The following is a 22,964-nucleotide window of genomic DNA, read 5'->3' as shown; positions in this document are numbered from 1 at the left end:
AACATGCCCGCGCGGGCTGACCCTGCAGAATAGTCTCGTCTCCCTGTGGTGTGTGTGTGTATACGCGGGCCAGCAGGAGTCGGCAGCAGAGAAATGGAAAGAATCTGGTTTAGTATCCAGCCCCGCCCCCTTCCTCCCCATTTGAGGCCGCTGAAGTCTGAACCCCTGAACCCGTGGAGGAATTTTGTCTTCTCATTAGCGGCCCCGTGCTGAGTCCTGCTGGCGGCTTCCAAACCAATGCAGCAGGAATGACAAAGAAACGCTAGAGCTCCCCCCGCCCCCACTGCTGATGGAAGCTTTTCTAGAAGGCCACCTGCAAAGGCAAAGCCCCGCATCCCGGGCGCGTCTATGTCACGTGCTCACTTAGCCCACTCCTCCTCCCTTTTCCTGCCCCTCTCATCAGCCACCAGCTGCATCAAGACCGAGAACCAGCGCCGGCAGCCCCCACCTCCGAGTGGCGGCGTGTCTGTGTGTGTGTGTGTGTCTGTGTGGCGGGGCGCTGTCTTGTCCAAAGACAGGGTCTAGTCTTATGTTTCTCCTCAGGGCCTCGGCAGTCCATCGCACTTCCGGTGACACCCCTTCCCCTCTTGCTTTTTTTTTTTAAACCCCCTGGGAACTAGTCTTTGATGACCAGGCTCCTTGTTCCCCAATCGGTCAGTGTGACTAGCTGGTGCAGTGAATGGGCCCTCCTCTGTCTCTCGCCTGACAGGCTTCTTATTGTTCCTTACTTTGCACTCAGGAGAAATGTCTGATTTCACAGGCAGAGGCAGTCTTCCTCAGGGAGACCCTTGGCCCAGAGCCCCAGGCCCACAAGCCTGCTGAAGACTGAAGGCAAGGTGGACCTGGAAAGCGCAGCCCATGGTCATAGGTGTTAACAGGCTGGTCTCAGGGCTGTGTTTTAGCCTGTGGCCTGCTGGTGGCAGAGCAGAGGCTTCTTGGGGCCAAGGTTTGGAAAGAAGTCTGTAAGGATGCCCCCAGCATGAGTGGTCACCAGAGGAGTGCTGTCCACTGCTCCCACCTGAGCAGGGAGGGCCCACTCCTGGCGATAGGGACTTCATTTTTGGGGGGGGGAGGGGATCCTCCAGTATAGTTTCTTTCCTAGCAGAGGTTATGACAAGTGCAGCCATATTTTGACTTTCAAGACCCAAATGGAAGAAAACAATTCCCCAGGGCACAGTAGTCTCTGTTGCCTGGTTCCAGGCCAGGACAGCCAGGATGTGACAGGTTGCCATGGATACCTGGTGAGCAGAGGAACTTGCTGAGCAGAGGATCAGACCCTACAGTCAGGCCTGGTGGATCTGATAGGGCCAGAAGAATGTAGGGACACCTAAACCGCTGTCATCACCTTGAGCAGAGCCCCTCCTCCGCTCCCCTGAACCAGGGCTTTCCACTTTAGGGCTCATAGTTGTTGTCCGTCAGTCGCTAAGTCGTGTCTGACTCTTTGTGACTCCATGGACTGCAGCACGCCAGGCTTTCCTGTCTGTCACCAACTCCCAGAGCTTGCTCAAACTCACGTCCATTGAGTCAAAGATGCCATCCAACCATCTCATCCTCTTTTGTCTCCTTCTCCTCCTGTCTTCAGTCTTTCCCAGCATCAGTCTTTTCCAACAAGTCGGCTCTTCGCATCAGGTGGCCAAGGTATTGGAGCTTCAGCATCAGTCCTTCCAGTGAATATTCAGGGTTGATTTCCTTTAGGATGGATTGGTTTGATCTCCTTGGTGTCCAAGGGTCTCTCAAGAGTCTTCTCCATGCATAGGAATCTTGTTAAAATGCAGATGCTAGCTCTAGGGGCCTGGGGTGAGGGGTGCTGAGACTTCCCCATTCCTAACCAGTTCCCAGATGCTTCTGCTGGTCCGAGGCCACACTCTGAGTTCTGGTGGATTTGGGGAATCTCAGCCAGGTTCTGAAAATGGCCATGGACCTGTTGCCTTGGGTGGGGGAGGGCAAGCATCACCTCGACCTCAATGCTGGGACTCTAGCCTTGGTGATAGGCCCACTCCAGTCTGTTGTTGGATCATCTGCCATCAGCTTCTCAACAGAGAAGGGAAAGCAGCAGTCTGCATTTTGAGAAAACATCATTATTTTAAGCTGTTCGGCCCCTTCCCCATCTCTCCAAGTTTTATGACACATCCTTGTTGAAATGCTGATAATGCTATGTGGGTGGCGGGAAGCCAATTTCTGGCTGTTCATTGCTTGAGGCTGGGGTTGGGGTCAGAGCAGGAGGCGGGGTCTGTGGAGGGTTTAAGGAGAGAAAGGGGCCAGGCAGATGGAGAAGCCAAGGCCTGGGAATAAAGCTGATTGGTGTGTCAGCAAAATCTGTCACTGGCTTTGGTGATTCGAAAGGCAGACACATTCTTTCATCTCTGTTAATCCTCATCTGATACAGGATTTCCCTGCCATTAAATCTGGAGAAAGAAAAATAGGTACTCAAACCTGCACTAGCAACTATTTCTCCTCTCCCCCTGCTCACCATCCTCCCTGCCCCCACTTTACTTCTCTGTCGAATCATTTTTAACATCTGTGGCTGCTTGATTTGGGAGATGGATGTGCTGGGGGAGCCGAAGGGCACCTCGGCGGAGGAGCGGGATCAAGCAGACCCCCAGGATGGTAAGCAACACTTGGGGACCATGTGGGAACACCCGGTTTCCTCTCTGTCCATTTCCTTGCTGGGTTGTCAGTGAGTCCGTCTGAGTTGCTGTCAGGTTTTAGCTTGACGGAAGGGTTTCCAAACAGATCCAAGCTGTCAATTTGGCGGGGGGCCTGTCTGATTGGCTCTTGTTACTGGTTTTTCTTAAGGCAACATCAGGATGATGGGGAGAGAGGTGTGTGGTGAAGAAGCGGGAGAGGCAGGGCATTCAGGAGGAAGTGAAGGTATAGGGTGAGTGACCTGGTTCTCCAGTGACCCCTCCTGGGCACCCGGTGACCCGTGTTCTCTCCCCTCAGGTGGGGATTCCACAGCTGGGTGGTTCTAAGCCAGCAGGTGCATGGAAAGCTGCAGGATGCTGAGCCTGCTGCTGCATGGTGAGTTCCGGGGCCCCCTCCTTCATCCCCTAGCAGACACCTGCCAGTGGGTGCAGGGGTTGGGGAGCCGGTAGAAGATGCTTGAAGATGTGTGGAAACCGCAGGGCTTCCGCCCAAGAAGCATGGGCTTCAGGTGGCTTCCATGAAAGCTGAACCTGGGCACCAGTTCTTCTGAGTAGGCTTCACTGAATATGTGATCACGGGGGAGGGGATGGAGCAGGAGAGGAAAAAGCAGGTGGGGGGGTTGGGTTTTTTTTTTCCATTGTTGTTTCCTGAGCCAAATATATGAAATAACCTCTTGGTGGTTTTCTTATTCTAATTTCAGATATGAATTCACTGGTGTAATCACCAAAAAACTACAGTGGTTTTCTAATCCCATTATTTTAAGCTCATTTAGTTTAAAAAAAAAAAAAAACAGACTCAATTCCTTAGGAAAATCATCTTCCTAAAGGAAGAATATGACATGAAACATATCATGTTAGAATTATGTGATTAGGGATGTTTAGAAATTTTTTTCTAAGTTTTTTTGGTCCTATTGTTACATGGATTTCAATACAACAACTCAGCCCCAATTTTTTCCCACATCTGTACAGCTCCGGCTGTTCCAACCTAACCCAGATAGCCCAAGGAAAAATCCCTTGTTAAGTTCTGCAGCAAATGATTTAGACAAAGGATCTGTTTTCCTGACCCTCGAGTGAATGTAATTATTTGAGGTTATAACGACCCATGTAATAGGCCTCTGCCGTGCTGACAGAGAAAATGTTACCAGATAATTCTAGAATTCAATAATAGAATTTTCTCACTCTTTAATTCCACCTTTTCAAAAAGTAGAGCTTGCTCTATTCGAGGAATCAACAGGTACACACTGTACCTTCAATACACTCTAGGGATATCATGAGAGAGATAATTGCATAGCCTTTGTCCTTGAGAAATGTACATTCTTTAATGGCTGACTCAATAAGTAAATGAGAAAAAAAAAATTGGAACAAGGCATAGGGAACAGTGTGATAAATAGGACATGACTTCCTAGCTGGAGGAGACTCCAAAGGACAGAGGTTGACATTTATATAATTACAAACAGCCAGCTCCTTGCCATTTCTCCTACCTAGAAAGGATATGAAATTTGATTGACTCACTGGGACAGAATGTTTGCTTCTAAGAGCCAACGTGATTTTCAATCTGTACCCAAAGCTTTCCTGTTCCTCACGGAAAGCAGACAGTATTCATAGCTGGTATGCTGCCAAACAGGAACTGTCCCTGCTGCAGAGACCCGAAATACAGCCAGACTTCTTGTGACAAGTTGGAGAGCTGAGCGGTGACATCATTTGCTAACAATAGACACACTTAAAATTAATGACTGTCTTCCACATCCCCTGGCGCTTTCATTTAAAACGCACTCAGCAGCGCAGACAATATTACTCTGACTACAAGGCACAGGATTACGGATGACATGTTCCCGAAGAAGCAGGCAGGGATAGGACTCCACCTCCCCAGCTAGAGAAAAATGGCTGAATCAGCCTGACAAAACAAGGTCATGGTGGAATCAGAGGTGGCTCACAGCAGGGTAAATGTGGAGCAAAACGGAAAGAGAAATTCTCTGGACACGAGGTCTCCTGGCCTCTCCTCTCCCCCAACCCCATGGCAACCCTTGCAGGGTCTTCCTGCTGTCCGCAGCACAATATACCTCTTCCTTATCCTGATTTACAGGGGTCTTCATCAAAGGCTTGCTTTAAACCATGAGTGTCTAATGAGGGCCAGGGTTTCTGTCTTATTTGTCTCCTGTCTTCAGAGTGCTTAATAAGGATTAGGTTGTTGAATGGGTGAAGCTGCTAAGATTTGAATCATGACAATATCTGATAAAAGTCTTGCATTTACACACACACACACACACACACACATATATATAGTGGTTTAGTCACTAAGTCATGTCCGACTCTTTGCCATCCCATGGACAGTAGCCAGCCAGGCTCCTCTGTCCATAGAATTCTCCAAGCAAGAATACTGGAGTGGGTCGCCATTTCTTTTTCAGTTGATCTTCCCAACCCAGGGATCAAACCTGGGTCTCCTGCATTGCAGGGGGACTCTTTACCAACTGAGCCAGCAGGAAAGCCCATATATGTATACACACACACATATATATATATGCACACATATATATGAAACTCTTCAAGTCAGTTAATAAGGCAACCCAGTTTTTTAAAATTGGCAAATATTTTTAAATAGCTATTTTTTCAAGGAAGATATACAAAATGCTAATAAGCATATGAAAAGATGCTCCATGTCAGTAGTCATTGGGGAAATGCAAACCCAAACCACAATGAGATGCCACCTCACACCCACCAGGATGGCTGGAATCAAAAAGACTGTTGCAAGTGTTGGTGGGGATGTGGAGCAACTGGGATTCTCAAAGTCTGCTCGTGGGAATGCAAAATGGTTCAGCCACGGTGGAGAACTGTTAGGCAGTTTCTTGGGTGGTAACTCAACAATTTACCATATGGGCCGGCAATCCCACTCCTATATAAAAAGGAAATGAAAACACATGTCCACAAAAAGACTTGCACCCGAGTCCGTACCTCAGCTTTAGTCACAAGAGTTGAAAACTGGAAGCAATGCAAATGTCCATCACCAGGTGACTGAATATACAAATGGCAGTACATTCATACAATGCAACACTGCATAGCAATAACAAAGAGTCGTCAACTGGTATTTGGAACAACAGAGCTGAATTTCACAAATGTAATGTTGACTGAAAGAACCATTTGATTTTGTTTACACGAAATTCTAGAACAGGTGAGGCTGTACTTTGAAAACCGCATCAGTGGTTATCTGGAACAGAGGATGGGAAGGGGACTGCTGTCAGAGGGGCCTGGGGAAACTTTCTAGGAGGCAGGAATGTTCTAAATTGTGATTAGGGTGGGGGTTACATGGGTGTCTATGTTTGTCATACTTGCTGAACTACATACTCTTAAAATGGAGACATTTTATTGTAAGTAAATTATACCTGAATCAATGTGACTTAAAAAAAGGAAGGTTGTATGTAGAGAGAGAGAGAGCAGCTGCACCCCAGGAGAACAAATCCTTCGTTATCGACCAGGTGCTGTGGAGAGCCGGGTAGTATGTGTGTGAGATTTGATGTCATTACATAGAGAAGTAGCGCCTTCCTTTTGATTGCTAAGTAATTTTCCCTTGTTGGAGTGTACTGGTTTGTTTATCCATTGCCCTAGTGTTGAGCATTTAAGTTGTTTCCAGTTTGGGCCAAGTATCTTTAGGCCTGGAGGACTTTTTGAGGCCTAGTGTTTACCTCAGATGGGATAGCTCGCCACCTCGAGATCCACAGGGCCTGTGAGGCCATCAGCAGACCATCTCTCTGAAGACCAACTGATTTCTCCACCCACCATGATTCACACTGGCCGGCAAAGCTACAGTGTGAATCCTTGAGCGTTTCTTTTCTGTCACAGACAATCTCTGGATGATGTGAGAAGCAAGTTATGGGGTCCCCGTGAGATGAGAGGCCATGGGATGGTCCCCCTCACTGCATTTCTGCTTCTCTCAGCCTATTTGGTTCTGAACATCCAGCACTGGGGCCTGGTCTCTGGAGTAGTTGGGATCGAATTTTCCAGGAGAGGGGAATGACTTGTAGAGCCAAAGTGGCTGAAGAAATTTTGCTGAAATCAGAAAACGGACCATATTTTCCCTTGCTATTTTGGTTTCATGAGACACAAGTTCTTTGCAAACAATGAGGATGAAGAAACACTTCAAACTTATTCTGTGGTTGGAAACTCCATGAGTAACTGTTTTCCTAGCAAACCTCAAGGGGCCAAAGCACATACTTGAAAAGCCGAGGACCTGCAGAGAAATCCCTCAGCTGGTCTGCATTAAGACATCATTCTAAAAAATTAAAAAAGAGACATCATTCTGTGGGCATCTGAGCTCGGCCATTGCCGCCTCCCTTCAGCTTGGGGGCTGGACCAGAACACTGAGGCAGAGACCCATTTCTGGTGTTTTCTCCAATTCAGGGACAGCTTGTAACATTTTGTTGTTGTTGTTTGATATAAAATTCACATAACAGAAGATGAACCGATGGACTGTTAACAAGTTGAAAGTATAGAACTTGATGGCAGTTAGTACATTCACAATGTTGTGAAACTCTCCTCTCTGTCCAGTTGCAAAACATCACATCCCGAAAAGGAACCCAGTACCTATTTAGCAGTCACTTCTCACTCTTTTCTTCCCCTAAGCCCCTGGCAACCACTAATCCACTTTCTTTCTCCATAGATTTGCCTATTCTGGATACTTCATATAAGTGAAATCATATGTGGCCTGTGTGTCTGGCTGCTTTCACTTAGCACAATATTTTTGAGGTTCAGCCATGTTGTAGCATGGGTCGGTACTTCATTCCTTTTTATGGCAGATTAACATTCCACCCTGTGGCTAGACTATGTTTTGTTTGTCCATTTGCCTGTTGATGAACATTTGTTGCTTCCATCTTTGGGCTATTGTGGGACATTTGTGTACAAGTATTTGTTAGAACACCTACTTTCACCGAGGAGTGCAACTGCTGGGGCATATGGTAACTTTGATGTTTAAAGTGAGTGAAAGTGTTAGTCAGTTTTGTCCAATTCTGTGACCCCATGGACTGTAGCCAGCCAGGCTCCTCTCTCCATGGAATTCTCCAGGCAAGAATACTGGGCTGGGTAGCCATTCCCTTCTCCAGGGGATTTTCCCATCCCAGGGATTTAACCTGGGTCTCCTGCATTGTATGTAGATTATCTACCGTCTGAGCCACCAGGGAAGCCCAATTTTATGTTATACCCTGTGACATTTTATACCACAGAGGCGAATCCCATCTTTATAAAGTTGGTCCACCTAGACCCCTGGTTTTCGACTTGGGCTGTTTATTGGAATTCCCTGTGGAGCTTTAACAGTACTGATACCTGGTTCCACTCTGGAAAATTCTGATGTAATTGGTTTGGTGAGTTGGTTAAAAGCTCCATAGGTGATTTTAATATGCAGCCCAGGTAGCAAACCATTCTATTTTTTTTTTTTTTTTTTAGCAAACCATTCTAAATTCTTCCTTTGAAGTCTAACTTGTAGTAACAACTTCAGTATTCTGATGCTGGGTATTTTGTGTTCCACCCTTGGGCAGACATTCACCTGGTCCTTGAAGTACTGATCCTTTGGTGAGATTTAATCTTGTGACAACATTGGCTCATGGAACTTGCTGTTGGCTTGCCTCAGTGCTTTCATAGCTATTTCAAGCATTATCAGTCGTCTATTCATCACAATTGTCAACCTGTTAACAGGTGAGGAAACTGAGATACAAAACAAAAACCAAAAAAGGCAGTGTCATCAGAGTTTATGGGAGATCTAAAGTGACAGGCCGCTGCCTCACGGTGAGTGTTTCTAGACTGAATGCTCTGGAAAAGCCCCACATGGGAATACTGGAGCTATGACAGAGGCAGGCTGAGCCAAGGCTGGTTCTGCTGAATTTCTCATCTTCCCCTCCCTACCTCAGGCTGGGAATAAAAACATTAAAGACTTTTCAGATTTCCACATGGATCCTTCCCCAAAATTCCAATGGGGGAAAATAAATTGCTAAGCAACTGCCAGTGAGTTTGACTTTCTCTTCTCACACACTGTGATCTTTATTTTAATTTGGCAAATGTATTTTTGGCCAAGGTATTCCCATGGAACTCAGCTTTGGACAGCCAAGGAGATTTGTCTTTGGAATGATCACTTCTGATTCCAGGAGAGACCACTTTTCATTTGAATTTAAAAAAAAATCGGGGATGGCGTAAACAATTCCATTTTCAATATTCCATTTTCAATATTTCCTGGAGATGAATGGCACAGAGCTTTGTTTTGGTTGACAGGAGCTGCCTGGTTTCAAGTTTGAGTTGTTCTTTCTCTTTCAAGGTGAAGAATTCAAGAGGTTCTGGGAGGGGGGGGAGGGGGAGGGACCAGAAGGCGATGGTACTTGAGGGAACCTGTCTCACTTAGGATGTTGCTCAGGAATGGCATTGCAAACCTTAGAACCCACTCCAGGTCATTGAAGATGAGAAGGGGTTTATTCAGAGATGCTAGGTGTTCCCAGACTTCCTGGATGGAGGTCCACCCCCCTGAAGCAATGCCTAAATCAGGTAGGGGGGCAGTTCCAGCAAGATCCCATGGCCACCACATGCTGGGTGCCGGGTGCCAGAAATTCCACCATGGGAGCCATGGGAACCATCTTGGCCAGACAGTGGTTTCCACCTGGCACCAAGTTCTGAAGTCAAGCCTTGCTGGATGTGTGGGACTGGCAGAGCTACGTCACATGCCTGGGGCCTAACTGCAAGGGAAATTGAGAAAAGAGAGTTTCTGGTTTCTACTTGAGGAGGCAGGACTTAAAATATAGGAAATTCCCTAATTGTACGAACAGTACTTAAAAGGTTGTGGGTAGCCAGAAAAGGGCACTGGTCCGTACAGATGGTTTGAGTAGGTTTCTGAAATGGAAACAGGGGAATGTCTCAGAAATAGCTATAGCAGGGCCTTATGCTTTCTAAAGGCTAGTCAGGAGCTTTGCACTCTCCCTGATCTTTTCTGGGATCCTCGGGGCCGGTTTAGTTCTCTGCACACTAGTTTCCTCAGCTTGTCTTTTGTTCTTGCTCTGATCGACTCTGCCTAGGTCAGATGTTCCAGAGAAGGCGATGGCACCCCACTCCAGTACTCTTGCCTGGAAAATCCCATGGACGGAGGAACCTGGTAGGCTGCAGTCCATGAGGTCGCTAAGAGTCGGACACGACTGAGCAACTTCACTTTCTTTTCACTTTCATGCATTGGAGAAGGAAATGGCAACCCACTCCAGTGTTCTTGCCTGGAGAATCCCAGGGACAGGGGAGCCTGGTGGGCTGCCGTCTATGGGGTCGCACAGAGTTGGACACAACTGAAGTGACTTAATAGCAGCAGCAGCAGCAGCAGCAGTAGGTCAGATGTTCCCCTGCAGTCCAAACAGCTGTGACTCGGACAAGGCTGCAGAGACACACAGGACCCTAAGTGAGGTATTTTTCTTAGACGTGGTGCTTGGCAACAGTTGTTGTCCAGCTGTGGAAATGAGAGCCAGAAGGGCCCTCCAGGGTCAGGAAGTGCAGGCTTTTCAGTTCAGTTACAGAAAGGGAAGCTCAGAAAGGTTAGGGGTGGGGGGTGAGGGATAGTACAGTACAGTGGAAAAGACAAAAATCAAAGGTTGGTGTTGTTTAATTATCCTGGACCTCTGTTTCCTTTTTTGTGAGAAGAGAATACTACTACTTACTTTGCAGGGTTATCAAATTAAATGATATAGCAAGCTTCAGTTCAGTTCAGTCACTTGGTTGTGTCTGACTCTTTGTGACCCCATGAATCGCAGCACGCCAAGCCTCCCTGTCCATCACCAACTCCCAGAGTTCACTCAAACTCACGTCTATCGAGTTGGTGATGCCATCCAGCCATCTCATCCTCTGTCGTCCCCTTCTCCTCCTGCCCCCAATCCCTCCCAGCATCAGAATCTTTTCCAATGAGTCAACTCTTCGCATGAAGTGGCCAAAGTATTGGAGTTTCAGCTTCAGCATCATTCCTTCCAAAGAACACCCAGGGCTGATCTCCTTTAGAATGGACTGGATGGATCTCCTTGCAGTCCAAGGGACTCTCAAGAGTCTTCTCCAACATCACAGTTCAAAAGCATCAATTCGTCGGCACTCAGCCTTCTTCACAGTCCAACTCTCACATCCATACATGACCACAGGAAAAACCATAGCCTTCACTAGATGGACTTTTGTTGGCAAAGTAATGTCTCTGCTTTTCAATATGCTATCCAGGTTGGTCATACCTTTCCTTTCAAGGAGTAAGTGTCTTTTAATTTCATGGCTGCAATCACCATCTGCAGTGATTTTGGAGCCCCCCAAAATAAAGTCTGACACTGTTTCCACTGTTTCCCCACCTATTTCCCATGAAGTGTTGGGACCAGATGCCATGATCTTCATTTTCTGAATGTTGAGCTTTAAGCCAACTTTTTCACTCTCCTCTTTCACTTTCATCAAGAGGCTCTTTAGTTCCTCTTCACTTTCTGCCATAAGGGTGGTGTCATCTGCATATCTGAGGTTATTGATATTTCTCCCAGCGATCTTGATTCCAGCTTGTGCTTCTTCCAGCCCAGCATATCTCATGATGTACTCTGCATAGAAGTTAAATAAGCAGGGTGACAATATACAGCCTTGATGTACTCCTTTTCCTATTTGGAACCAGTCTGTTGTTCCATGTCCAGTTCTAACTGTGGCTTCCTGACCTGCACATATGTTTCTCAAGAGGCAGGTCAGGTGGTCTGGTATTCCCATCTCTTTCAGAATTTTCCACAGTTTGTTGTGATCCACACAGTCAAAGGCTTTGGCATAGTCAATAAAGCAGAAGTAGATGTTTTTCTGGAACTCTCTTGCTTTTTCCATGATCCAGCAGATGTTGGCAATTTGATTTCTGGTTCCTCTGCCTTTTCTAAAACCAGCTTGAACATCTGGAAGTTCATGGTTCACATATTGCTGAAGCCTGGCTTGGAGAATTTTGAGAATTACTTTACCCTGAGCAAATTCTTATTAAAAGTTGGTTGTTGTAAGAGCAAAAGAAACCCATCAACTATTATTAATTTGAAAAATAGTAGACATGCTTATATCACCTGGACAACATAGGGTGCCATACTTCCCAAACTGTGTCCTGTGCATATCAGCTGTCCTTGGGGGTAGAATACATCTGCAGGCCATGTGCTGTTGAGCTCCTAGAACCACTTCAAGTAGGTCTGTTCCAGGACTGCATGTGTGTGTAATCGTGTAGAATGCATTATGTCAGCTCTCTTTTGCTCACCATGTTTTTGTTGTGTCAGTAGTTTGTTCCTTTTTTTTGCTGAGTCGTATTCCACTGAATTACTATGTTGTAATTTATTTCTCTGCTGTTGAGTAATTTCCTGTTTTGTTCTATTCTGAATAAACCACACTGAACTTTCTTGTATAGTCTTTATGTGGACATTTTTTTTTTTTTTCGTTTCTTTTGGGTAAATACCTAGGAAAGGAATTGCTGAATCACAGTCATATCTTTAGCTTTAATAGATACTGTCAAAAATTTCCTAAGTCATTGAACTATATTTTCCATTGTCATCAATGATGTAAGAGAATCCCATTGCTCTACATCCTTACCACTATTTAGGGTTATCACCCATTCTAGTGAGTGTGTAGGGAATCTGATTGTAATTTTAATTTGCACTTCCCTTTTGAACTGTGGTGTTGGAGAAGACCCTTGAGAGTCCCTTGGACTGCAAGGAGATCCAACCAGTCCATTCTGAAGGAGATCAGCCCTGGGATTTCTTTGGAAGGAATGATGCTAAAGCTGAAACTCCAGTACTTTGGCCACCTCATGCGAAGAGTTGACTCATTGGAAAAGACTCTGATGCTGGGAGGGATTGGGAGCAGGAGGAGAAGGGGACGACACAGGATGAGATGGCTGGATGGCATCACTGACTCGATGGACGTAAGTCTGAGTGAACTCCGGGAGTTGGTGATGGACAGGGAGGCCTGGCGTGCTGCGATTCATGGGGTCGCGAAGAGTTGGACATGATTGAGCGACTGAACTGAACTGAACTGAATGGCTAATGATGTACAGCACCTTTTCATGTGCTTAATGGCTACTTAATAAATTCTTTTGTAAAGTGCTCAGGTCTTTTACTCATTTTTATTTAGTCTTCTCATTCTTCATTCATAGGAGTAGTTTTTATATTCTGTATACAAGTCATACACACAAACGGTATCTTTAAAAAAAAATAGCTTTATTGAGGTATAGTTGATATATAACAAATTAAACATATTTAAGGTATGTTTGAGTGAACTCCGGGAGTTGGTGATGGACAGGGAGGCCTGGCGTGCTGCAATTCATGGGGTCGCAAACAGCTGGACACGACTGAGCAACTGTACAGAACTGAAGGTATATCCTTGTGAAACTATCAGCACAACTGAGAAAATGAATATATCCCATATCCATCACCCATCGAATTCATGCCCTTTTATAATCCTTCCCTTCTGCCCCTCCGTGCCTTCCCACCCATCCCCAGGCAATCACTAATCTTTCTGTTACTATATACCAATTTGTAGTTTCTAAAATATTTTGTAAATAGAATCATATAGTACGTATTCATTTTTGTCTGGCTTCTTTCTACTCAGCAGAATTATTTTGAGGATCATCCATGTTGCATATATCAATAATCTTTTAATCACCGAGTAGTATTCCACTGTATGCATATATCATAATTTATTTACCCATTCAACTTTTGATGGGTGTTTTTGTTGTTTCCAGCTTTGAGTTATTATGGATAAAGCTGCTGTGAACATTCATGCTCAAGCCTTTTGTATGAACATGTGCTTTTACTTCCCTACAAGTAGAATGAACTGATCATAAAGCAGGTGAATGTTTAACTTTTAAAAAAACTGCCACATTGTTTCCAGTGTGGTTACACCATTTGACATTCCCACCAGCAGTATAAGAGAGGTATAGTTATATAGGCTTTCCAACACTTTGTATGGTCAGTCTTTCTAATTTTAGTCATTCTAATAGGTAACTGTTTTTTTTTTCTTCTGAGTTTTATGATTTTATTAGCACAAACAAAATGTGCACACCAGCTGTCTATTCATTTTCTTCACCGTGCAGGCTGTTGTTGGGATTGGTGACTCTGACGGCCAGCTGGGCTGCTCTTTTCACAATGGCCTTGTGGTTCCTGGAGAAGGCATTGTGAGCAGTCTCAGCACAGTAAGAGTTTTTGTCCATCAGCAGTACTTCGAGCTCCTTGACATTGTGGATGAGGTGCTTCCCGAAGCCGCTGGGCAGCATGTGCCTTGTTTTCTTGTTGCTCTAGTAACTGATGCTGGGCATCAAGGTCTGGCCTTTGAATCTCCTGCGCACCCTGTTGTCAATGCCTCTCGGTTTCCGCCAGTTCTGCTTAATTTTGACATATTGTTCTGACTGGTGCTGGATTAGCCTTTTGGTCCCCTTTTGGGTGATCTTGGGCTTCAGGAGGGGTCTGAAGGCGGCCATGATGCTGAGTAAGAGCTACCTGCGACCTCTATAGGCAGCACACTGAGGAAGACTGCGACCTCTATAGGCAGCACACTGAGGAAGAGAGAGCAATAGGTGACTATTTTAACATGCATTTCCCTAACAACTAATGATGTTGACCATCTTTTCATGTCTTTGTCTCCTGTATATCTTTTTTTGGCAGTGTTTCTTCTAATATTTTGCCCATTTATTAATTGGGTGATTTATTATACTTTATTATTTAATATTATTTATAAATTTATATTTATTTAAATATTATTTAATAAATTATTATAATTTATTGCCTATTTTCTTATTAAGTTTTGAGAGTTCTTTACAAATGCTGAATACAGGTCATTTATGAGATATATACAAAGGATATATATAAATATACCTTAAATATCTTTTCTCACAGTCTGTGCTTGTTTTTTCGTTTTCTTGACAGTGTCTTTCAAAGAGCAGAAGTTTTAAATTTTGATGTCTCTAATTTACTACTTTTTTCTTTTATGGGTAATGCTTTTTTTTTTCCCCTAAGAAATCTTTACCTACGACGAGGTCACAGAGATATTCTCCTGTGTTATCTTCAAGAAGCTTTATAATTTTAGCTTTTACGTTGAGATCTATGGTCCATCTAAAATGAGTTTTTGTGTATGCTGTAAGGTAGGAGTCAGTATTCTTTCTTATTTTCTAGGAGTTGCAATATGCATCTTTAATTTATCATGCTCTACTATCCCCACCTCCCCCTGGCATGGAAAAACTCTCTTGTCTATTTGATTAAACAAAAATAAAATAAGCTACATGGGAACAATTTTAAAGTCCAAAGAGATACCAACTTTAAGGCTGCAGTAGCTGACACAGCATCCCCTAGCTATCTTCTCCAGCCTTCTCTGTGGGCCACAGACATACATTCAGATGCCTGTGAGCTAACATGGGAGTTTTTGAACACTTTTCCATTGGTTCTTCACCAGCTTATTGCCTGTTATCCCTGAGGCCTGCAGTATATCATTTAAAATTTTAAAAGTAAAACTCCAGAGCTGGGGGAAAAACCCACCCCAAACAAAAACCCACATTAAAGGTTTTGGGGAAAACCTTTGCTTCCCCATTCTCCATTTAATTGATGGAATCCACACCACCGTTGCAATGCCCATTTTAAAAAGTGTCAAGAGGCAGGCAGCACCCAGGTGGGCTTGCAGCATGGTTTCTGTGGCCCAGGCAAGTATTTTGGTGGTGCTATCCCTTACATCATGTCTGTATCACGGTCTACTTTGAATAAACCTTATACAGTTTCATGTCTAACGTAAGATCCTTAGGAGAGTACAATTTAGGGTACCTCCCTTCTCATTCTTTATGCTATGGTCATATTTTTCATTTACTTATGAAACATATGTAAATGTTTCATTTCATATTTTATTACATATTATTACATTGATATTTTTGTTTTCAACAGTGACTTGTCTGTTAAGCAATTAAGGTGAGAGGAGAGTAGTCTTTCATATTTAGTGGCATATTTGCATTTCCATGGCTCTTCAGTCCTTCCTGTGGATCTCACTTTCATCTAGTGTCATTTTCCCTCAAGCCAAAGAATGTCTTCATTTCTTGCTCTGCAGAAGATCTGCTGGAGATGCATTTTCTCAGATTTTGTTAACCTGAAAGCATCTCTATTTTACTTCATTTTTGAAGATATTTCCATTGGATATAGAATTCTAGTTTGCCAGATTTTGCTTTTGTTTCAGTGGTTTAAAAGATATTTTATGTTTGGGCACAAGAGTATATATAGCCATTTCAGAAAAGGTTTTAAGATACTTCCTTTAAGGAACATTTGTCTAGACACATCTTCCTTGCCTTGTGTGAAATTAATAGCTTAAAAAAACCTCTGTGAATGGTTCCAAATGCAAACTTTGAAATTGTTGAATAACTTAATTAAGATGCATTTCATTCCTGGTTTATGAAAAAAAGGATATCATGTTATTGTATTATGGCTCCTTTGTTGCTGATTAGTCAGGCATCATTTTTAAATTGATGTTTTTCTATGTAATATGTCTTTTTTCTCTGGATGCCTTGAAGAATTTTCTCTCTACTTTGGTTTTCAGCAGTTTGATTGTGATGTGCCTAGATAAATGTGTTTGTGTGTGTGTGATATTAGTTAGGAGTTTGCTGAGCTTTGTGTTTTTAATCAAATTTTGGAAACTGTCTTCAATTATTTTTCTGCCATATTCTCTTTCCTCCTCTGGGACTCCAAATACATGCACGTTAGTCTAATTGCTTGATATTGTCCCACAGGTCATCGAGGCTGTGATATTTTTTCCAATCTCTTTTTTTTTTGTCTCTGAGCTTCATTTTGGGTAATTTATTTTGACTTCTTTCAAATTCATGAATATTCTGTGTCTATTCTGCTGTTTTTCTTATTCAATGATTTTTTAAAAAAATTTTAGATATGGAATTATTTCAGTACTAAGATTTCTATTAGGTTCATTTTCATAGTTTCCATACCTCTTTTTAAAATATATATATAATTGATCCATACCTCTTCTAAAATTCACATTCCTCATGTCTTTATCCGTTATACCCATCTTTTCCTATAAATTCCTTAGCATTTATAATAAATCCTTGTTTTGTAATTTCAATGCCGGGGCTGTCACTGTGTCTGCTGCTGTTGACTGTATTTTTTCCTCTTGAGAAATGTCATATTTGGCTGCTTCTTCGCATCTTGTTTTAACAATCTTGTTTAGTTAGTAAGTCTTGTCCGACTCTTTTGCAACCCCATGGACTGTGGCTTGCCGGGCTCCTGAGAATCTAGTTTCTATAACTACTATCTACAATATCTGCTTTACATCAACTACTACTAGATTTGTCCATTTTGGACAGAGGAGATTCTTCACATATCTAGTAGTATTTGATGTATGGCAGATATTGTAGATAGTAGTTACAGAAACTCAGCATTCTCTTATCTTCCTTTGAAGTATGCTGAATTTTCTTCTGGCATTTGGTTAAACTACTGGCAGATCCCCTTGATCCATGGGAAGCTTGGTTTCAGTCTTTGTTAGGGAAGGCCTAGTTTAGTTTTCCCCTTTGCCCTGGGAAATGGTCTTTATTCCTAAGGTGTGACCCTCTGGGGTTTCAATGGAAAGCTCGAAGTATTTTATAAGCCCTTCTAACTTGGTGGGCTTTGAACTCTAATCTGTTTCCCATTACTGGGAAATTGCTGCAATCTCTGTTTAATGCTTTTGGCCTTCCATTCTTGGCTCCTTGGAGTCATCTCCCCCCACACACACTTGAGGACTCAAACAAGTATCTAAGTGAGGCGAGTTTGTGTGCCAATTTTCTGGCACCTCTTTTGTGGCTCCCTCGTTCTCATGGTTTCCCTCCTCAGGCCACTGCTGCTGCTATACACTCTGACCTCTTAATTTCTCAGCCCAGTAAGACTCTTGCTTTCTGCTTGAGCTCTACTGCCAAGCATGTAGACTTACCAAGTGGCGCTAGTGGTAAAGAACCTGCCTGTGAATGCAGGAGACATAAGAGGTGAGGGTTTGATCCCTGAGTTAGGAAGATCCCCTGGAGGAGGGCATGGCAACCCACTTTGATATTCTTGCCTGGAGAATCCATGGACAGAGGAGCCTGGTGGGCTTTCCATAGTGTCACAAAGAGTTGGACACGACTGAAGTGACTTAGCATGCATGCCCATGTGCAGGGTGGACTTGAAAATGCCCTGAGAGGAAAAGCCAGTTAGATGTGCTTCTTACCCAGTTTGCTTCTCTTCATTTAAGGGTCCTATCTCCTCTGGCCACCTGTTTAGGTTTGTTTCCAAAAGTGCCTTCAAATGATTTTTCTTTTTCCATTCAAGTATAGTTGATTTCCATTTCAAATGATTTCTTAAAAATATTTTTCCAGAGTTGACACTAGCAATCAGCAGGAATGTTAGTCTGATACAAGCTACCCTGCCATTATTGCAAGCAGAACTTGCCCAACTATGTTACTATTTTTGTTGTTGTTGTTTAGTTGCTAAGTTGTTTCTGATTCTTTTGAGACCCCATGGCCTGTGGCCTGCCAGGCTCCTCTGTCCATGGGATTCTCCAGGCAAGAAAACTGGATCAGGTTGCCATTTCCTCCTCCAGGGATCTTCCCAACCCAGGGATGGAACCCACGTCTCCTGCATTGGCTATTATTTTTAATAATTAATTTACTGGCTGCACTGCACATCATATAGGGATCTGAGTTCCCTAACCAGAGATCAAGCCCAAGCCCCCAGTAGTGGAAGCATAGGGTCTTTACCATTGGACCATCAGAAGTCCCTATGTTACTATTTTATAAAGTTTTGTTTTGGTGCCGTTTTTCTGGATCACTAGGCATACACTTAGCCTTCATGTTGGGTAAACCCATACTGGAGTTTGGTTGTCTAAGAATTTACTTGATTTAGTTTAAACTTCACTAAATAATCCAGTAAATCAGTTATTGTTCATAATGGCTATCAAAGTTTCAGAGGTTGAAAACAGGTCTTTAATAGTGACATCATCTTGAGTGTTTAAAGTTAAAACAATTTTTTTTTTATTTTGTGAAATAGGTAATACATTCACATGGCTCAAAATATACAAGGTAAAAAGGATATATAATAAAATGCTTCACCTCCACCTTTTGCATGTATGAAAAAAAAATTGGCAGCAAAACAGCCAAAAATTTGATCTCTTGTGTTATACAAACAAATTGAATATATCCTGTCTGTCATAATCCAATGAATTCTTTGACAAAGTTTTAAAAATAAATGACATTCCCAAGCAGGAATTGTTACAGACGAAGGCATCAATTCCATTTAATTCTGCCAATATTTACTGAGCCATACAGTGTGCTTGGAACAATATTATCTATTGTGGAGTAGAAACATGAGTCATATGGTTGAGAGTCCACTTCCCTTAATTAGAAAGGAGAAGAGAGTAGAATGAAGGACTCTTTGTAAGGAAACCTGATGCTTCTGCTTGACCCAGTTGGAAGAGTTAATAGAAAAAGGTTCGGCCTCTGTCCAGCCAACGCCTGGAGTTAAGGTTGTATTCTTGGCTCTGTCTCTCTAACAGGGTGTCTGTCCCGCCCAGCTGCTGCCCTGTTTACAGCCAAGTCCAGCACAGGGTCCAAGAACCTTGCTGGAACTTTGGTGCCTAGTTCACACTTCTTTGGGAGAAGGGAAAGCAAAGTCTCTGGAACATTAGAATGTTGAACTAGCTACAGGGTACAACTCAAGGGCTGCTCAAAGGGCTGAGTGTTCTCTAGCCAAGTCTCACAGGGCTGAATCCCCTTCCTGGCAGCTGAGAAAAACACAAGTGTCCATAACAGATGTACTGAAAAGACAGCTGGAAGCTGAGCAAAGCTACAGAGGCAGCAGCAAGCAGATCGACACACTCCTTGTGTGGCCACACCTTCAGGTTCCCACAAAGGCTTGGTTAGGCAAAGCAGGGTAATGTGTACACAGTGGCAGAGACTGCGTGGTAAGTCAGGCTGTTTGCTAGGAATTGGGGAATTCTGCTGAGGACAGGTAGAAATTCTGAATAACAGTGGTCAGGTTTTACATCTGGATACCTTTGTTCCTTTTGCAAGAATTTCAGATGGAGCAGAGCCCACTTGCTAGCTGGTCCTGTCCAGAGAATAAAACTTGTACATCCTCCATGCTGCCTTTTCCACTGGAACTCAAGATGAGGCTTGGGTCTTCTGGCTACCACACGGAAGCAGGCCATGCCACTCTGCTTTCCTGCAGGGGGCGAGCCACCTGGCGGGCTTTGGAAGTCTGTAGCTGATCTTCCATTCAAATGCTGAGAACAAAATTAATTTATAAGTGCCAGTCCTTTCCTGTAATGTGCAAAAAAGGCTCTAGAGAACAAAGGCTGGTGAATGGAAGTTAACCACAGTGTCCATAAGTACTTTTTGAGATGTGTGAGATGATAATTTATTTAGTGTGCTGTCCTTAAGGCTTACTTATAGTGACCGTTAGAGGAAAAAAAATGATTGCTAGGTTTTCCCAACCTATTCCCTAATTGTCCACCCCCCTTTTTTGATCTTGCTGTATCACATGTGGGATCTTAGTTCCCCCACCAGGGATCAAACCCATGCCCCCTGCAGTGGGAACACCAGGGAAGTCCCTAATTCTCCCTTCTTCATGAGGCTTAATTTACTCAGTAGGGGTTTTCAGGAATTGAATTCTTATGGTGGGAGGGACTATAGCAGCACCAATAGAAATATAATGCAAGCCACACATGTTTAAATTCTCTAAGCAGGCCAATAAAAAAGGTAAAAAGAAACCACTGCTATTAATTTTAATATTTTAGCTAAGCCAATATATCTAAAATATCATTTCAACATGTAACCAATATAAAAATTGATGAGATATTTAAAATAATTTTTTTGGGACTTCCCTGGTGGTCTAGTGGTTAAGACTCTGTGCTTCCAGTTGCAGGGAGCACAGATCAGTCCTTGGTCAGGGAACAGAGATCCTGCATGTCTCCCAGTGTGACCAAAAAGAAAAAAAAAATGTTTAAAATACCTTCTTCTGCTACTGTTTGGGATCTGGTGTATATTTTTCACTTTGAGCACACCTCAGTTCAGACTAGTCACATTTCAAATGCTCAACAGGCAAGTGTGGCTGGGGGCTAGGGATTGCGCAGCACAAGACTAGAGCAGAGGCCACAGTGATGCTGTTCAGGTCCGTCTATGCATGCAGGTAACGAGCCTTCTGGGCCCTATTCTAGGAGAGCACAAGCGATCATACAGGCAGGAGATGGGTGGATAGGATGGGGTCAGGTGCCGGATTCCAGTTGAGTTTTGCTGATGAACAGAACTGGAAAGCCAAGGGAAAGGACATGATGGGTGGGAAAACCTGAGGAAGGTCTGGAAGGTGGAACGAGTGCCGCGCGGAACGTCTGAGAACTCGGTGGATGGCCGCATCCTGCCACGCGGAGGGATAGGTTCCAACCTAGGGAGATCCTGTGGCTGACAGTTGCCTTTTCTGTCTTTTCTTCTCCCTCCCCGCCCTGTCCCCATCAGCGATGGTCCTCAGTCTGCCCAGCGCCCGGGCTGCCGAGGACACCTGCGTGAACGCCTGCCCGGCTGCCTGCGTCTGCAGCAGCGTGGAGCGCCGCTGCTCCGTGCGCTGCGACCGCGCGGGCCTCCTGCGGGTGCCGGCCGAGTTCCCGTGCGAGGCGGCCTCCATCGACCTGGACCGCAACGGCCTGCGCTTCCTGGGCGAGCGGGCCTTCGGCACGCTGCCGTCGCTGCGCCGCCTGTCGCTGCGCCACAACAACTTGTCCTTTATCACGCCCGGCGCCTTCAAGGGCCTGCCGCGCCTGGCTGAGCTGAGCCTGGCGCACAACGGCGACCTGCGCTACCTGCACGCGCGCACCTTCACCGCTCTCGGCCGCCTGCGCCGCCTCGACCTGACAGTCTGCCGCCTCTTCAGCGTGCCCGAGCGCCTTCTGGCCGAGCTGCCCGCCCTGCGCGAGCTCGCCGCCTTCGACAACCTGTTCCGCCGCGTGCCCGGCGCGCTGCGCGGCCTGGCCAACCTGACGCATGCGCACCTGGAGCGCAGCCGCATCGAGGCCGTGGCCTCCAGCTCGCTGCTGGGCCTGCGCCGCCTGCGCTCGCTCAGCCTGCAGGGCAACCGCGTGCGCGCCGTGCACGGCGGCGCCTTCCGCGACTGCAGCGCCCTGGAACACCTGCTGCTCAACGACAACCTGCTGGCCGCGCTGCCGGCCGATGCCTTCCTCGGCCTCCGCCGCCTGCGCACGCTCAACCTGGGCGGCAACGCGCTGGGCCGCGTGGTGCGCGCCTGGTTTGCCGAGCTGGCCGAGCTCGAGCTGCTCTACCTGGACCGCAACCGCATCGCCTTCGTGGAGGAGGGCGCCTTCCAGAACCTCTCGGGCCTCTTGGCCCTGCATCTCAACGGCAACCACCTCACCGTGCTTGCCTGGGCCGCCTTCCAGCCCGGTTTCTTCCTGGGCCGCCTCTTCCTCTTCCGCAACCCGTGGCGCTGCGACTGCCGCCTGGAGTGGCTGCGGGACTGGATGGAGAGCTTCGGACGCACCGCTGACGTGCCCTGCGCCTCCCCGGGCTCCGTGGCTGGCCTTGACCTCCGCCAGGTGGCCTTCGGGCGCTCCTCTGAAGGCTTCTGTGTGGACCCTGACGAGCTGAACCTCACAGCTTCCAGTCCCGGCCCATCCCCTGAGCCGGCGGCCACCACAGTGAGCAGGTTCAGCAGCCTCCTCTCCAAGCTGTTGGCCCCGAGGGCCCCGGTGGCGGAGGTGGCCAATACCACCAAGGAGGGACTGGTCAACACCTCGCTGTCTGACAGCCTTCCCTCCCTCGGGGTAGGCGGCTCGGGCCACAAGACCCCGTTTCTCGTGGGCTCTGGTCTCCTGCTCAGCGTGGCCCAGCACGTGCTGTTTGTCCTCCAGAGGGACTGACTGTGCCACACCGGGGTGGCCCGGACTACCTTGGCGGGGCGGAGGGGAGGTTGGTAACTGGGCTGGATGGTGGCTGGTGGGGAGAGGGGCACAGGATGGGGGCAGGGAGTGAAAGTTTCAGCCAAGGATGGAAGGACCAGTCTGTCATCAGAGGTGACCTGGGAAGAGGAGGACCTTGGGAAATACCCTGTTCAGGAGAGGGGGGATTTATGGATTTCTGCTCCTGTCACATGAGCATCAGTTGAAAAAGAGAAGCAACAATGATCAGCTGCCCTCTGGTGAGAAGAGTAGGAATTGGAAGTTTCTGTGGCTCCAGAACTCCACCCCTGCCCCTCCCCACCCCCATCTTCTAGGAAACTGGGTCTGCATGCCTGAATTAGAGTTAATCCATTCAGTTCAGTTCAGTTCAGTCGCTCAGTCGTGTCCGACTCT

At 45.6% G+C, this 22,964-nt stretch overlaps 1 protein-coding gene and 1 pseudogene across 1 annotated transcript; one reads left to right on the top strand and one right to left on the bottom strand.

Moving 5' to 3' along the window:
* Nucleotides 1-13,689: 13,689 nt before the first annotated feature.
* LOC128070386 (60S ribosomal protein L32-like) lies at nt 13,690-14,097 on the bottom strand (annotated as a pseudogene).
* Nucleotides 14,098-17,058: 2,961 nt separating this feature from the next.
* NYX (nyctalopin) lies at nt 17,059-22,532 on the top strand. Its single transcript, XM_052663878.1, has 2 exons — nt 17,059-17,083; nt 21,118-22,532. The coding sequence occupies exons 1-2, from the start codon at nt 17,059-17,061 to the stop codon at nt 22,530-22,532; spliced, it is 1,440 nt and encodes a 479-aa protein (XP_052519838.1).
* Nucleotides 22,533-22,964: the final 432 nt, after the last annotated feature.

Source organism: Budorcas taxicolor, chromosome X, assembly GCF_023091745.1.
Source record: "Budorcas taxicolor isolate Tak-1 chromosome X, Takin1.1, whole genome shotgun sequence".
Classification (NCBI taxonomy): domain Eukaryota; kingdom Metazoa; phylum Chordata; class Mammalia; order Artiodactyla; family Bovidae; genus Budorcas; species Budorcas taxicolor.
Note: the sequence above shows the minus strand (reverse complement) of the source record. Positions and strands in the feature narration are given on the sequence as shown.